The sequence below is a fragment of the Metopolophium dirhodum genome, chromosome 3, assembly GCF_019925205.1.
Source record: "Metopolophium dirhodum isolate CAU chromosome 3, ASM1992520v1, whole genome shotgun sequence".
NCBI lineage: Eukaryota > Metazoa > Arthropoda > Insecta > Hemiptera > Aphididae > Metopolophium > Metopolophium dirhodum.
The window spans coordinates 33,429,866-33,448,052 of NC_083562.1; the positions used below are offsets into that span (position 1 = coordinate 33,429,866).

The window sequence follows — 18,187 nt, forward strand, 5'->3', positions numbered from 1 at the left end:
CTTAGTAATATCATAGGCTGACTGACCGTTTTCGCTCAGAATCGTTTTTCTTATACAATGATATGATATCATTGAATTCAAATTTAACACCATCCATTACAGTGACCCACTTGTAACCTACTGTACAGCAGAGCGACATCCACTTATCCACTTTTTTAATGTTTAAAATTTGAAGGAAACCAGCATTTTTTTTAAAAGCCTGATTTAAAAAAAACTAGTGGCCAAGGATTTTGCTCCCCTCTGTGTACTTTGCTTGTTGTGATCAGTGAATAGCTTAGTTTATGACGAATTTTATAATCATTTAAAGATCAGATTTTGACGAAATTTTCTCAAATTGAAAATTTACAAATTATTTAGTAAGTAATTACAAATGTATAAAATGTTCAAATTTTATATCTAAGGATTAAAAACGTAAAACAAAGTTCCACGTAAATAAGTTAAGTATAAATTACTTTATTCATAATAATATCATCAAATATATACTTAGTAATATTATTAGCTGACTTACCGTCTTCGTTCAGAATCTTTTTTCTTATACAATGATATTATATCATTGAATTCAAATTTAACACCACCCATTACAGTGACCCATTTGTAACCAACTGTACAGCGGAGCGACATCCACTTACCCACCTTTTTATTTTCGATTATGAAAGGAATTTTTTTTCTGTAATATTATGTAGATTGTAGGGAGTTACATCATTTTATTTTCCTTTAGTTTTTTAGCTCTTCGTTTTGAGTAATTATTGTAAACGTTGATATTACTAGAGTTAACAAGTAGGTACACTTAAAAAATCCAATTGCCAGTTTAAAAGTTTGAAGACCCGACGTCCCGATTTACTTATATTATGCAAAGAAAGAATAAAACTTTGATTAAACAAATAAAAATAAACTGTTAAATTAAAAATAACAAAATATATTTCTAAAATTCTGTATAATATTTAATATCGATGTATAAATATGTATAGTCAAATAATTAAAACTCTACCTATAATAAATGTACAAACTACGAACTTTAGTTGTAAAGTAAAATAAACAAAATAATTCATAAACTATAAATTAAAATATTTTTGATAATCAGTCATAGGAAATGCGTTGTGATTTAGGTAGATATAGCCATACCTATAGGTATAAATAGATATTCCTGAATATTAATTACAATAAAAATTAGTTTACATAGTATATTATGCAAGTATTTATTACGATATTAATCTGCATTCTATAATCTACGGCATCAACTCGAATTCACTGTTGGGGCCATTTTTGGTTTCTGAACTACTCGCCGATTTGTATATTTTTTTACCACCTTCGATTACGTACTCGACACCATCACCAATTTTCGATCCTACTTTGCGCACCGCCTGACCAATGTTGTGTGAGCTGAATGTTTGGTCATTGATTTCAACGCGCATCGTTGTGTTGAGATGTGCGCAGTTGTTCTGATCAACGATGGTTAAGTCAAATGGATTTACGTTACTCGAAGCAATGCGGTTGCGCACCTAAAATCAGGATTTGTCGTTATTACACTTATACTTTTATAGGTGTCGTTGCTATTACACTTAAGGAGTTAAAACCTAGAGGTCAGAATGTATGAAGTTTTATCGAAAAAAATTGGAAAACGTTGGCTTTATTTTCAGAAAACAGATTTTTTTTAGGAATTGTTGTTATTGGGTTAAATAAAGACGTCGTGTAGGTTAAATAAGTAAAATAATCACTTATCCCATCGGTCATCGCCAGAAACTTAGTAATCTTCATTGTAGCCCGTATGAATAAACTTTAGAAAAGCCTCATGTGCCATATTTTGATAAATTATTATAATTAACTAACCTTATCTACGTATTGTTTATCCAGAGTTTTTGATCTAGATAAAATTGTCACTGAATGTCTGTTACCCAGAGGTATTTTTTGGCAAGAAAATATTCCGGCGTAATTTGTGTAATCCGTTGAAAAAACAACAAACGACGCTTTACCCGCTACACCTATATAAATAAAAAAGTATATTAATTATGATGTTTTGAGGGTTTTCAATCCTTATATTTTATGAGTTGAAAAAATATTGATTTTCGATAATTGTTTTTATTTTTTGATGCCTGAAGAGTGAAGACAATGCTCCGATCATCAACCTCGAAGAAGGTTTCTGGTAAAAAATTGTTACTAATTTGTTCTTTAGTGGATCAAAAGCAGAAATTTCTCAGTAGGTAGTGGTGCTAATGCTGAGCACCAAATCCGGATCAATACTGCATATCTAGATATTACCGATACCGATTGAAACAAAGTTGCAATCCGTTTAATCTGAATTTAAAATACTAATCCGGATTATAAAGCGTTTTGAAAACAATATTAATATTTTATTTATCATTATTTTTTCTTATCTGAATATATAACTATAATTCGATTGTTGATAGATCCGAGATCGTATATTCGTATTATATAGTCATATAGATGAAAAAATAGCTGATTATCTCGAAAACAGTGCAGCCGGATTGGATCCGAAATCCAAATCGACAGATTGGTTCCTAAATTCGATTCGACGGATAAATCCGAGAATCCGGATAAAACGGATTAAATAATTGTAATCCGTAATCTAGATTGGTCAAAATAAAATACTAAATAGTGCTCAGCACACTATATAGGTACCTACTTTTCAAAAAAATTCGAAAAAAATACGAACATTTGTTAAAATGTTAATATTTTATTATTATAATAATTGTTTGGTAACCGTAGTTAGGTTACTAATAGCGAGTAATACAATACTTAATACTTAAGTAGAGTTTGTAACATGCGTAGACGGTAATTCAAAGACAACCCATTTAGATTTAATGTATATAGCCCTGAAAGTTAAACGTTGATCTAAAATTATACCAAGATATTTTACCGTTAGAGAAGTGGGGATTATGATACTATAAGGGTAACATTAAGACATAGGGTTAATTCAATAGTAAAGTTTGTATTAGTTTATTTAATTTTGATTTACTTTAAACCACCATTTTCATTTAAAATATTGTGTATCAATTGTATTAATAGTTATAATAATTATAGTACTATATAATATATATAGTTAAGTCTTAAATGAGATTGTGTAAAACCAATGAATTTGGATTATTTTAAATAGGTAAATTTGAAAAATATCTTTTTGTAAAAAATCTTAATTTTTTTGTTATTGGGTTAATAAGGCTTCAACTACTGCTGTCAGTAGTCTGTAATAATTACATATAGTATTGGTCTTAAAACTATGGGAATACATTATGTTTAACAGTAGAGGGAGTTTGTAAAATATATATATGTGTATTTTTTTTTCTTTTTTCAGTAATTTTGCGAAGTTTATTTATTTGTGAAAAAATTGTATATATTTTTGCAGTTCTCTTCGCACAAGAGCTTCTTGCATCGTTGATGGGTTTCCCGACTAAGTTTTTATATTTTTTTTTCGATAGAAATATTATATATTTTCTACAACACATTTTAAACAGTTACTTACTTAATGGAAAATTAGCTATCATTCTTGAAGGTAAGCTTGGATCCGCTTTCAAATTTCCAACATAGTGGTAATTATTGGATTTCGCTACATTGATTATAGAATTTTCGCTCATTTGATCTAATTTATATGCATTGGGCTCGCCTGTTTTTTCAAAGTTATATTCCAGACACCGACTTGACGTTGATGTTTTTTGTATTGCATACCATTTTCCTAAAAGCTGAACGAATAATATACAATTATAACCAACAATATAATTAATGTTAGGCATATATTACTTATTAAGTACAAATATAACGTATATTAGGAAGATATTGATTAATGACGATTACTTATGACAATATTACATTTTAATGTGTAATCTAGTATCATGGTACAGACGTACCATGTACACACGCAGTGGCGGATCCAGGGCTTAATTTTAGGGGGGCAGGAGGGGTACGGGCAAAAGTACAAAATATAGAAAAATTGGCTAAACACAGTGTAAAACATAGGGAAACTACGACGATTGGAAGGAGATAATGCCGCCTTTGCCCCCCAGGACCCACCACTGTACACACGTCACACTATATATTATACATCCAGTATATCTAGTATGTATACATTAAGTGTATTACATTTAATAATTAACTAATGGACCTACATGGTAGAAAATGTAATTAACTATTTATATATCACTCTATAAAGTTAGAGTTGGGCTTTTATGTCATATTTTTCGAATTGTCGGCATAATAGTTTCGTATAGCTTACACACATAATCACATTTAAATTATGAGTATATTCAAATTTAGAAATTCTTAATTTGTCATAAACTAAGCTATTCACTGATCACAACAAGCAAGGTACACAGAGGGGAGCAAAATCCTTGGCCACTAGTTTTTTTTAAATCAAGCTATTAAAAAAAATGCTGTTTTCCTTCAAATTTTAAACATTAAAAAAGTGGGCAAGTGAGTGTCGCTCTGCTGTATAGTAGGTTACAAGTGGGTCACTGTAGTCTGTAATGTATTGTGTTAAATTTGAATTCAATGATAATATAATATCATTGTATAAGAAAAAAGATTCTGAACGAAGACGGTAAGTCAGTTAATAATATTACTAAGTATATATTTGATGATATTATTGTGAATAAAGTAATTTATACTTAACTTATTTACGTGGAACTTTGTTTTACGTTTTTAATCCTTAGATATAAAAGTTGAACATTTTATAAATTTTTAATTACTTACTAAATAATTTGTACATTTTCAATTTGAGAAAATTTCGTCAAAATCTGATCTTTAAATGATTATAAAAAAAAACGTGCCTATGTACATTTAATATTTTTCATATGCTATTGTAACAATATATTAGGAGCCTTATATTAAGTTTTCACGCTTTTTGGCCTAACAAATAACATTTTATTGATATTTATAGAAAAAAAAACTAGAAATTTGAAATTCGAAATTGTTCGTAAACATCTCAAAACGAGTTAATATATTTTCAACATATGTCCCATTTGTCCTCCCCTAGCACCGGCACTGAGTCAACTGCAAATACGAATTTAGAGGCGGGAGTTTTATTGATGGACCACCGCGTAAGCAATTAGTGGTTTTTAATTTTAATAATTTTTTTCAAACCAGGTATTGTTACATTTATTAAATCACTAAAAAATAAGTTTTTTTTATAAACAAAACAAAAAAATAGACTTTCTTGATCTCGACCACGGTTATCTACCGTGTAAGATAACCGTGATCTCGACTCTTGAACGCAAGATCAATATAATCTTCGAACGCAAGTATTTTGATATGAGCATTATCAAATATTAATACTTCACACAGTGATAACTCACTTAAAAATTAAAATATTGTAAAAAACCAACAAGAGAACACAGATAATGTTGTTACCTAGAAGTTTGACAATAGGTCAATTCACTAATATATAAAAAATGACAGCATCCTATTGAAACTAGCAAACGAACATTTGCTATGTCGTACTTGTGTACGACTGAAGCAACACATGCGGGTGCGACGTCCTCTCAATACGATAATAAATGGATTACAACAATGATAGTCGAATTTTATTAATTTAATAAAGATAGTTATAACTTATAATACAAAATATGCATCAACCTCCAAGAATCGAATTATTTTTATTGTTGACTCGGTGTCTTAGATATCGGTATACATAATATTACATTATTCTCGTCAACTCGAGTGCAAAACATTATAGTTCTACATTTTGTATATTATGATTTATGACTCATAGTTTTATGCTTCGATCTCCCGTGATATCATTCCATGTACCAAAAATACTTTAATATCTGTAATCGTAATATAAAATATCGTAATTTGTGTAAAAGTAACTAGATATTGGTTTTTATTTGTTTACGTGTAGGACGTAGGTAATAAGTATAATATAATAACTGAACTGAACATTTTATTTTATATTTTATAAGACTTACACGGAAGTAAGTACCTTTATGTTTTAATAAAATATTAATGTATACATAATATTAAAATGTTTTGTTACAATACACCAAAGTATGTACAAATAATCGTACAGTTAATTAATTAATATGAAGCGTATTATGTTCTTACATAATACGCTTATTAGCTTATTTCTTTTTAACTGCAGTTAATCAGAAAAAAAATATGCAAATTCGCAAATATTTTCCAAGCGCTAAGATAATGACTATTATTTAAACATAAATTAAAATATACCTACCTACATATGAATTTAAAAATGAATACAATATATATGAATTATATGATATGACTCTGCGTCAGTCTCGTGCGTTTTACTTTCGAAAAATATTTCTTCAGATAACGTTGAATGAACGTTTTATATAGGTTTCAAAGTAGAGACTTTATAATTAATAATTAGGTATATCGTACGACGTATATCAGTGATGAAATTAAAATTAAAATTAATAGAAATACTTATAAGTTATTACTATATATTATGTATACTATATAGTATATTATACTCTATGCCTTTTAGATATTTCAATTATTGTTTTTATTATTATTTATTAATATAATGATTTAAATTTTGTCTACATTCCCCATAATTATTATTTATTAATATAATAATACATCAATATCATTATTCAGTATTCACTGTATCAGAACTAAAAACACCAAAGATAAACATAAACGATTACTGGTTATAACTTATAAGTAATTCATAACAAAATTGTAAATATTTAACATATTATTGATTTTACATACGTTTTTTAAGTTTTTATCATGCGTATTCAATTTGAGATGAAATGTAAAGCAGGGTGCTGAAGTGCTAAGCTAAATATAATGTATAAACTTGGCACTATATTATGTACGTATTTTAGATTTTAGTATTTAGTAATAGCACCCTGCACCCCCGGGCCCGGTCACTTCCATAGTTCCATATTATAAAGTTGCGCCAATGTCTATTATTGATGTCAGATTGTCAGAATACCTAGTTATTTATTATTTTGACTAAAACGAAACGAATGCCCAACAATGCCGTGATACGTATCGTCGTATCCTGTCTGGGATTTTAAATATTGACTCAGGGTCGGTGCTGTTAATTTTGTATATATTGGCAAGATTCAAATTCGCGGCTCCTATAGTTAGATCATTCTTCAAAAAATGCCACCTCTGTAAAATAGCTGTTAATACCACCGTAGCTCATAGGCTTGTGCAGTTATGTTTATGGATACTTTTCCTCTATGCGTCCTGAACCTGCCCCGAATCCCGATTGCACTTCATAAATTCAAAATTGTTCAATACTTTTCATATTTATATAGTTTAACTGTTTAACACTGTTTAACTGTTTAACTGTTTAACGCCGCAGACGCGTATACGCGTCAACATTATTCCAAAAGGCCGGTGACGCGTTAACGCGTCAAAAACGTATACCTACGTTTATATACGCTATAATTAAATCGGATTTAAAAAAACTCTGAAACTTAGATAGGCCATTGACAATGAACTCTAAATTTAAAGGTATAGGTAGTTTAAGTTTTTGTTATTCCCGTAGTTTCTGAAATCACTGGCGGCGTTTAACGTGTTAACATGATAGCCGAGATATTGTAATGTTTAATGTAATAATTTTGTATAATAATAATTATTAGGTAAATATATAGGTACACCTACCGACCTACCTATATTATGTAGGTACATTTCAATGTACATTTAATTTTGTTTAATTAATTATATTACATAAGTACATAACTTATAACTATTATGTAACTTGTTGAAAGCAAATATGACATATATATCATCATACTATATTAATCATTATAGATATATGTCATATGACATTACGACTTACCTTATCCATTGAAAAATCAGTCATTGGTTCTAGAGTTGGACATTGGCCGAAGTGATATGAATGACAATTCACAGAGTACAGTGATGAACAGCTAACCATCAATACAAGAGTAATTTTCAAAATCCCCATTATTGGAAAATGTAAATATCTATAAAATATTAACACATATTAGTTAGGTACGTATTAAATATCAACTCCATGGAGCTGTTATGCCGGGGAGGTGTAATATAAATCGCGGTTCTCTCCCCGGTCATCGATAATACGAATAAAAAAAAATAAAAAAAAATATCAACATCAGTAATCAGAAATTTAATTTACAAAATAATGACTATAATATTATATTATAATAGTGTAGTATAATATGTATATTGTATAATAGGGTTCTACCTACGTCCTACCATTGATTATAAATACTACTATTTATAATCAATGGTCCTACCTACTATTTGTCTTCTTTCAAGTTCAATGTTTAAATACGTAGTATAATACCTTTTTTTTATTTTTCTGTATATCATCACTATATGGGAGCTAGATTGTTTTCACATGGCTTAGGTGTTAGGTCCCATAATATATATATAGAATAATACCTATAGTCTTTGAGATTTTGAAAATAATACTATAAGTGCGATATGTTTTTAGTGTTTGTTTAACCTTTGTACCTATTGACTGTTGTAATATTAATTTAGATAACTGGCTTTGTATATAACAAAATAGTAAAACACAGTTTGACTCACACCATGACCTAACCATTAAGACGCAGGTAATTGTTGTATTAAAAATAAAACAAAAACATGTATTTCAAACCAACAATGATGGACAATGATTCCTGTACAGTATTACGCAGTTCTAAAAATTTTGTAATTTTTACTGTTTTTAATCAAAATATATTTTAATGAAAAATAATTCTAGTAATATTATTAGAAATAAGGAATAGCATAATATTGTTACTTGTAAAATTACACGGCAACAGATTTTCAACTTACATTTTCTATTCGTTAATAGTTATATGGATTTAGATGATGGGTATTCAAAAATCAAAATATACATTTATTTATCACCTCTAATCTGTATTATGTCATATATATGTTAGTACAATATTGATTATGTTAAATATTAAAAATTATTTCATTTATACATTTAGTTTATATTTAATATTTAATATTATAAAGTATCCTATGTTAAAGTTAATTATTTTTAATGTACTTACAAAATATATAGGTATACAATGGCAATTTGTTTAAAAAACGACTTCCTGAATCGTAATATTATTATGGTGCACTGGAACGTTCCACACTAGACGTACAACTTCAAATTATATTGAGTTTATGTGTCTTAATAAGTTATAATATTTTCCTCCCACTCCGTTAGTGATCTGTAGCCATGTAGGTTGGCTACTATAGTAACTACATCTGATGAGTCATAGTCCATAGGTGGAACGTATACGTATTCTAGCAATTTGAACGGATCAACACCATTATAATATATACACTATGCAGCAATACAATATAATGTACTACATATTATTTATATGACTGAACATTTTTTTATAACAAGGTATGACTCAAAAGTACGTGCATAATAATTGGATCCAAATACTCGGAAGTTAATTTTAATCATATATTTATAACGGTATTCGGTAGTTTTGTAATAATAATAGGAATTCAATAATTTATGATACCTATCGTATACAGAAAATATTTTTTCCCAATATTTTCAATGACGCCAGAAACCTGTCAAATAACAAATTTACTAATTTCTTTTTAAGCAAATATACCATAAAATAAGTTTAACAGTATATGTTTATTTTATAAGTTATAAGTTTATAAGTACCTATACTTATTTATTATTAATTTATAAAATTATTATTGGTGTCTTGTTGATTGACGAATAGAGACTATATTATTTCCTATTTCCTAATACGCCTATTATTATAATACTATAATATTTAGCTGATATACCATATATTATAGTCTCACGATTTTTGATGTTTGACGCATACGCACAACGGTATAATAAATTGACAGCGCTTATAACGAATTTTTTAATTTTTATTTTTGAAATCTAGGTATTTCAACGTTTAAAACGGTGGGTAAGTGGTCGCTCTGCTGTACAGTAGGTTACAATTGGGTCTCTGTATAATGGATGGTATTAAATTTGAATTCAATGATATAATATATCGTTGTATACGACAAACGATTCTGAGCGAGGACGGTCAGTCAGCCTATGATATTACTAAGTATATTTGATGATATTATTGTGAATAAAGTAATTTATATATGACCTATTTACGTGGAACCTGTTTTAAATTTTCAATTCTTAGCTATAAAAGTTGAACATTTTATAAATTTTTAACTACAAAATAATTATTAAATTATAAATTTGATAAATTTTGTCAAAATTTGAACTTAAAATACTTATAAAAAAAAATTGTGCCTATGAATTTTTAATATTTTTCAACTGCTATTGTAACAATATATCAGGAGCCTTGCTTTAAATTTGTACCCAAAAAATAAAATTGTATTGACAATTATAGAAAAAAAACTAAGAAAATTGTAAACTGATAATGTCCGTAAACAGCTCAAAAAGATTCAAAATATTGAAAATATTTTATGATGTATAGAAAATTAAAATATAAACATTCAGTAAAATTTTCATGTATTTACAGTCTACAGTTATTCGTTTTTGAATTACAACAAAATAACTAAATCGTTACATGAAAAATCGTGTGAATATATAATCTTGTAAAAATATGAACTTCAAACGCTCTTTTAAATTAAATTTGATTTGCTTGTAGATTTTTGGATAAAGGTTGACAAACTTATGAGGAATTTTGTATTATATTTTCAAATCTTAGATTTAAATAGAAATTTTTTTATGAATTTCTAACTCAATATAATTTGCACAGTTTCGTGAATTTTACGCATTTTGCCAATATTTGAACTTTAAGTGCTATAAAAAAAAAATTGTGACTGGATTTTTAACATTTTTCATCTGTCTTTGAAACAATATATTAGTGAGACTATAACTTAAAAACTAATGATTTCCACCGATTTATTTTTGTACCATTGTTTTTAACTCGTTTTAATACTAATAGGATTCCGAAAAAAAATTTAAAAATGTTCTTGGGCACTAAACTAGATTTTTACCCAAAACTAATGTGTGTTATTAATTAGTATTGTTATTTTTTTCCAAATTCGAATGTTCACTAGGTATTCGTTTACTTATAGAGATTATTATATATTGTATTATTTAGTCATCGCTGGTTAAATATCAAAATATATAAATGAATAATACTTGAGTCTTGGGTAGAGTTGAGTACTTCGTATTTGTCTAATAAATTTGTAAAACCTATAAATGTGCCTAAAAATACCCTGAAATTCATGTCACGTACCCACGTGGACTACATGGTTAAGTGTGAATGTAAAAATTAGACGTGCTTAGTTGTAACTTGTAACTTTGTAAATTGAAGTTGAACAATAAAAAATGGAGTTAAAAACTTGAAAAGGTGTTATTGTACGGCAGACTGCGCAGCTGCCCAGTGCCCAGCGCCCGCCCGATTCGCGGTCGTAGTCGACGTAAATTATTGCCGTCGGAGAAATTTAGTGCCGTCAGTCCAGGCTACACTGGCGACGAGTGTATATTTTCTGATTATAAAAAAAAAACAAAAAGAGTGAGAGAAAAAAGAGAAAAACTAGATTCAAGAGTCGTGAAGTCGTCGAGACCAGGACCACAGAATATGTGAAATTGACCATTTTGAAACATTTGTAATCACACACACATTATTTTAGGTGATTTTTGTTTTATTCCAATAATACCGAGTGATCCATAAATTGTGTTAACACTCATTATTTGAAAAAGTTTAAACTTACCTTAAATTAACCTTGTATAATTTGATGTAATTTTATAACATTTCTGAACAAAATATTATTTTTATGTACCTGCTATTAACGTTATAATTTGTAAACTTTTTACATTTTTGATTGAGACCATATATTTTTATAATCATATTATCTGAGTATTTCATTTTTTTTTTAATCAAATTTCTATCAAGTAGTTATTGGCGATCATAAACTTATCAAATTGATCTATATTCCGCTCATCTCATCTGAAAATACTTATAACTTCTTAACAGAAACTTGATTTTAAAAAAAATGAAATAATCAGAGAATATGTTTATAAAAATGTATGGTCTCAATTAAAAATGTAAAAAGTTAACAAATTATAACGTTAATAGCAGGTACATAAAAATAATATTTTGTTCAGAAATGTTATAAAATTACATCAAATTATATAAGGTTAATTTAAGGTAAGTTTAAACTTTTTCAAATAATCAGTGTTAACACAATTTATGGATCACTCGGTATTATTGGAATATAAAAAGTCATGTAAAATATTATTTTTCACAATATGATATTAAAAATGTATGTTGCCTTGTAAAATAGAAAAATACTTAGAATGATAGAAAATTGTAAAAAGTATTTTTATAGATTTTAAAGAAGATATTAAGAAGACAAACAATTGCATTTTTTAAATATCTGATTTTTTTAATTGTATTCAATTTTGAAATAAAAATAATCAATTATTATTATTATTATTACTACTAAGTAACTCTTTTTATTACTTGTTTATAAAATAAATTATTACTCAATGATGAATTATGTTTTATTTGTATCCTAGAAGTGTGTCACCTATATTCTTTAATTATATCAAATTAGTGTATATTTTTTTATTTCATTAAAATCTATTATTGATTTATAGTTGTGTTACATTTGGTTTATACCAATATTATAATTATATAAAATATAGTACAGAAAAAACCAGTATTTTACCACATAAACTATTGAATTTATTTTGAATATTATATATTTATGTGTAATACATTTTAACATCTTGTTGGATATTTATGAGTTAATCCAAATCTCAATAACGTTACCAAATTACCAAATATGGTATTTAAAAAGAAAAGAAGAATATTAAATAATCTGTTTAATATAAATACAAATATCTTGAAATTTGAATCATACATTCTAAAACAGATCAGTATTTTGATGCATTGATCAACTTTTTAGAACAAAACCCATAATGGAACCGTTAAATTTATGATATTGCTGAGTTAAAAGTGTTTCTATTCAGCCCGTCTTACAACATAATAATTAGAGATCGGATTCTCGTGCAATTGCAACTTTTTTTCCTTTGCTTTAAAACATATAAAAAGAAATTATAAATCCGAATCATGAGAAGTAGATTAATTTAAACGTAGTTTTATTTTGCACTTTTTATTCTAAATTGCACGGTTTTAATAACAGTATTCATAATTACAAATATGAATAAATAAAAATAAAACTTATAGCTGAACTATTGTATAGTAAGAGGTAAATTTAAGATTTTTTTTTTGGGCAACACTGACGTATGCATTCAATATGGCGGACCTTCTTATCAGCTTCCCATAAGAATAATGTAATTTTTTGAGATGTGACCATTCTGATTTCATATATTCTGTGCCAGGACATTCTGGTGCCCACCAGACTATTATCAAAGGTGGTAATTTACAATTATCTTTACTCAATTTAATTCTTAGAAAAAAAGTATATTAATATAAACTACAAAGTAATTAAATAGTATATTAGCAGTCGACGTTGTTAAAGCAGGACCCGCCGTGGGTTTATTAACTATTTTAAAGCATCCGAACAATCAAAATACTGTATTATCAATGCGCGTGCTGTGATTATATGGTATACGTGCGAGACTGCGAACACGGCCTTCGTTTTTAAGTTCTATAGTGAACAAATCCGTTTCGTTGTTTCGTTTCCCGTCTGAAAACATATTCTATAGACCATGGCCGCCACGAGGAGACTTCAAAAAGTTAGTATGCTACAATGCATTTTACACGTATTGTACAATTTATAAACTATGTATATGTATATAAGAAATACTGTTTATGCATGTGACAGGACAATCATTGTAGAAGTATAGTATTACTCGTGCCAGCCGTATTATTATTTATTATACTAAGTACAGGCGTACAGCAGTTTAATTCACCGTTTACTCCGTTTAGCTTTTATAATAATAACATTTATCTGTTTCTGTTGATCGCCAAATGTATCGTTGATATGACATGATCGGAAAAAATTTTGTATTGTGTTAATTTAGGTTGAATAATTGAATTGACCAAATTATATTATAAGAGACGCTTAACGCCAACTAACCTTAGTTGGTTTTTCTCTGCACACACAATTGAGATATTTAAATAAGTAGAGCTTTTTATTTATGGGATATAATATATTAATATATAGATAATTTATTGAGAATAATGGAATTTATTGATTTTAATACTGCTTTGTGTAAAAACGGCATCATAAAAATTGTGATGTACAGGTTGCTTTTTAAGCATGCTCACCTTATTTTTATGCCTACATTATGCATATATTCAAATTTTTGGAATTTTAAAATAGATTTGAAGGCGTAAGCGCAACTAAGGATAGCATTTAAAGTGGAAAATGGGGGTTAGCATGCTTAAACAATCACCTTTTATAGATTAGAAATATGTGTCTAGTGGCTCTATTTAAGTTTGTTAATAGGGGTGTTTAATAATTTAAGTAGACTTAAATTTTTTTTCTGAACGTCAATCCACTTTTTATACATCTTAGTAAATACATGTATTTTATGTATGCATAGCATACATATGGGGTTGAACTGGTATATTATATTTTATTAAAATAATAAGTATAATATACCAAATTAAAAAATTGGGAAGTTGGAAACAGCTTTTGTCATGCATTCCAACAATACATACATCTATAAATAATAAATATACATTACCTCCACAAATAGCCACATAGGTATTATATTATACGCATTATGTTTTTTCATAATATATTTTAAATGTTATGCATCTGTTGTAGCATTTATTATTTATTATTTTATCTAACTACTTAAGTTAACTTTTTTAGTAAGTGTGTTCCAGATATATTTAAACGTTCCATGATTACCAGGGCTCGGAACTTTATGCATTTGCGTTTTTCTCAGGAAGCTGCATATTTCTAATCTGATTTGATACAAATTTGTTTCATGAACCATACTATTGAAATACAACAATTTATGTTGCATATTTTTGCATATTTTACTAAATTTATGTGATTTTGAGTATATAAATGCATTTTATGTTAAAGCGTTTTAGAAATCAACAAAAATAAACAAGTTTTCAATAATTGAATATTGTAAATTAAATGATTTACAAATAAATAGTACCGTATATGATAAAATGTGGGAAGTCTATTTGAACGCATTCTACTCTAAAATGGTACATGTGCTGCTCATGGTCTCTATAGAGTTTCAGAGGAAGTACGAAATCAATTTGGTACTGTTCGTAAAGTCGTAGCCAACGTAAAAAAAATATTTAAAAAAGCACCATCACGTATACAAATTTTCAAAAATTACGCACCGGAGATCCCTTTACTTCTAGAACCAGTCATAACCCAATCAATGCAGTTCTTTATTATAGTAAATATTATGAAAAAATTGTGATGTTGTTAATTTGTTGGATAAATACTAATTAATACCTAACATTATTTAATAATCGCTGTATTCGATAAATTCTATTTTTTTTAAATTTAGGATTCTGGGAATAGATTTAGTATAACAGCTCCAAATCATCAACAAAAAAAATATTAATAAAATATTTATGATCCAAAAATATTTTTTTTTTATAATTATACCTTAAAATATATATATTTTATAAGATAAAATATGCATATTATACTGCATATTTGCGTTTTTTTAGTACATACGTATGCACATATTTCATTGTTTTTTAGCGCATAAAGTTCCAAGCCCTGATGATTACTATTATAGTGTATCTACCTAGTACCTAAATAATAAGGTATACCTATGTGAGCTATGCTATTGTATTTTTAACACGTTGACTGCCATGTGGCCCTTGATTACGTATCGATCATTTTTTGGCCGCCCGCTGCCGCACCATATCATTCCTAGAAGGCCATACAGCCGCGGGCTGCTGTAAATGAATTTGGATTTATATTATTAACTTTTCCATGGCACTACAATAATGAATTAAAAAATGCGCTGTGGCGTAGTGGGAATAATTACAATTTTTTTGATGTAATAAACATAATTTTAATGTTTTTTTTAATTTAATAGTATATATAAAATTTGTAATGACACTGAAAAATTTGTTTGGCGTACCAATGATACATAATATTCTTGTGGCAGTACGGCGGACAACATGTTAATTATAGGATAGGATTACCTTCATTTTAGTTTTATGAATATTAATTCAGGTTACTGCCATAACACAAAATAGATGAATTTAATGTTATGTATTTTTTAAAATGTACCTAATTAACTTATTACCTTACTTATTACATAGGTACGCAATAACTTTAAAATATTCAATAAATCAAAAGGTAATTACATTTTTGTTATATTAGTCAAATTTGTTAAATCTTGGTGTTTATCTAAAGGTACTCTAAAATATTTAGTTTTCTACTTTTATCCATTGAAACATGCTATTTTTATACAAAACTGCTTAATATAATTACAAGGATAATTATGAATTGAAAATTTAGATATTAGTTTTAAATGTAGTCTATGTAAAAATCATAAGCTAATTTTTAAAATACTTCTCTATACATTTTATACTAAATAGTAAGGATTGTGTACATACCATCTAGACCTATGAAAATAAAAATATTTTCTATTAGACCATCTACCACTCAACCACTATATAATATATAAATTACTATCCACTTATCTAAGTAATAGTATTTTAGATTTTGTTGATTAATTTAAAAATGTGTCATAAAAACCAATACCATATATAATTCTAATTTTTTAAGTAAATATATTTTTAGGTCCGTAATTAATCATATATAACAAGTTTAGTTTCTTATCTTAGGAACTAGCAGATATCCGCGATTCTGGACTTAAGTCATTCCGTGATATCCAGGTTGATGAAACAAACATATTAGCTTGGCAAGGACTGATTTTACCTGTAAGTATATAAAAAATAAATATTTATTGTAAACTATGTTTAGAAACACAGTAAATGTTAAAACATTAATTTAAAAATAAAAATACAAACTTAATACTAAAAATGTTAAATGTAATTCAATAATTGTATCATAATTTGATTCAGGAAAATCCCCCATATAATAAAGGGGCATTTAGAATAGAAATTAATTTTCCTGCCGAGTATCCATTTAAACCACCTAAAATCAATTTCAAAACTAAAATTTATCATCCCAACATTGATGAAAAGGGCCAGGTTTGTTTGCCAATCATTAGTGCTGAAAATTGGAAACCCGCTACCAAGGCTGATCAAGGTATGTATGATTTTGGAACTTGTTTTTCATTACTATATCAGTAAAACACAATGAATTTATTTTTTTAATGTCTTGACATTTTCAGTTATTCAAGCTTTAATAGCCCTAGTCAATGATCCTGAACCAGAACATCCTCTACGTGCTGAGTTAGCAGAAGAATACTTGAAAGATCGTAAGAAGTTTTTTAAAAATGCTGAAGATTATGCCAAAAAATTTGGTGAAAAAAGACCATCTGATTAGAATGTACATCATGGCATTCTATACTCATGATCGTCGTTAAACTATGATCAACACCAATTGCATTACACACAATAAACAACGACATACAGCAACAACAACTTATCACCAATATGTGTAATCACACAATTTAAAGCAATTAGTTGAGATTACAAGATTGTAACCAATATTTCTATCACTACAATAAACACTATAATTTGAATAAAGGTTTTATTTTTATGGTTAGAGAAACATGAGCGTTTTAATTATGCTTTTTCTTATTTAACGTATTTATTAAATGTTAATTTTTTTCTCAATTAAAATTGTACTTCAAATATAAATTAATATAAATAATGTGTAAAAAGTATTAATAATTATAAAAATAAATTTTTTTTGAAAATATTTTTGTATATAATATGATAATAATATATATATTAGTATCTGCCTAATTGCCTATTGTAAATTCTAGCATATTCTAGTTTTTAAATAGTCCACACTGGTTAACTTTCTACAACCCTCTAAATCCAACAATTTATTCTACAATGCGTCTGAATTCGTCCGGACTATCGAGACTAACTTACCCTTATTGTTTTATTACTACAAGCTCTAAGCGTTAGAATATTTATATTTACATTTCATTAATTTAAGACTGACATAAGATGAAATGAAGAATGTGATAGGAAATATAAATTATTTTTGAAGCTAAAACATTAAATTTATATCAACAGGTTTTTAACAGATTTGTTATTCTGTTTACTATTGTAGTAGCTCCATAAATATAAATAAAATTACTCAAGTTTAATGATCGAAAAGGAAATTGTGTAGGATAAGTTATGGAGCGTTTCAATTATAGACAGCTATGATA

At 27.5% G+C, this 18,187-nt stretch overlaps 2 protein-coding genes across 2 annotated transcripts; one reads left to right on the forward strand and one right to left on the reverse strand.

The window, feature by feature from the left end:
- Positions 1–900: 900 nt before the first annotated feature.
- On the reverse strand, positions 901–9,127 carry LOC132941645 (apolipoprotein D-like). Its single transcript, XM_061009785.1, has 5 exons — positions 8,973–9,127; positions 7,766–7,913; positions 3,476–3,692; positions 1,828–1,979; positions 901–1,499 (listed from the first exon to the last, which is right to left on the reverse strand). Exons 2-5 carry the CDS (start codon positions 7,892–7,894, stop codon positions 1,227–1,229), a joined length of 771 nt encoding a protein of 256 aa, XP_060865768.1. The 5' UTR covers positions 7,895–7,913; positions 8,973–9,127; the 3' UTR covers positions 901–1,226.
- A 4,140-nt stretch (positions 9,128–13,267) lies between these two features.
- Positions 13,268–17,724, forward strand: LOC132941406 (ubiquitin-conjugating enzyme E2 L3). Its single transcript, XM_061009445.1, has 4 exons — positions 13,268–13,627; positions 16,680–16,775; positions 16,920–17,106; positions 17,192–17,724. Exons 1-4 carry the CDS (start codon positions 13,601–13,603, stop codon positions 17,344–17,346), a joined length of 465 nt encoding a protein of 154 aa, XP_060865428.1. The 5' UTR covers positions 13,268–13,600; the 3' UTR covers positions 17,347–17,724.
- Positions 17,725–18,187: the final 463 nt, after the last annotated feature.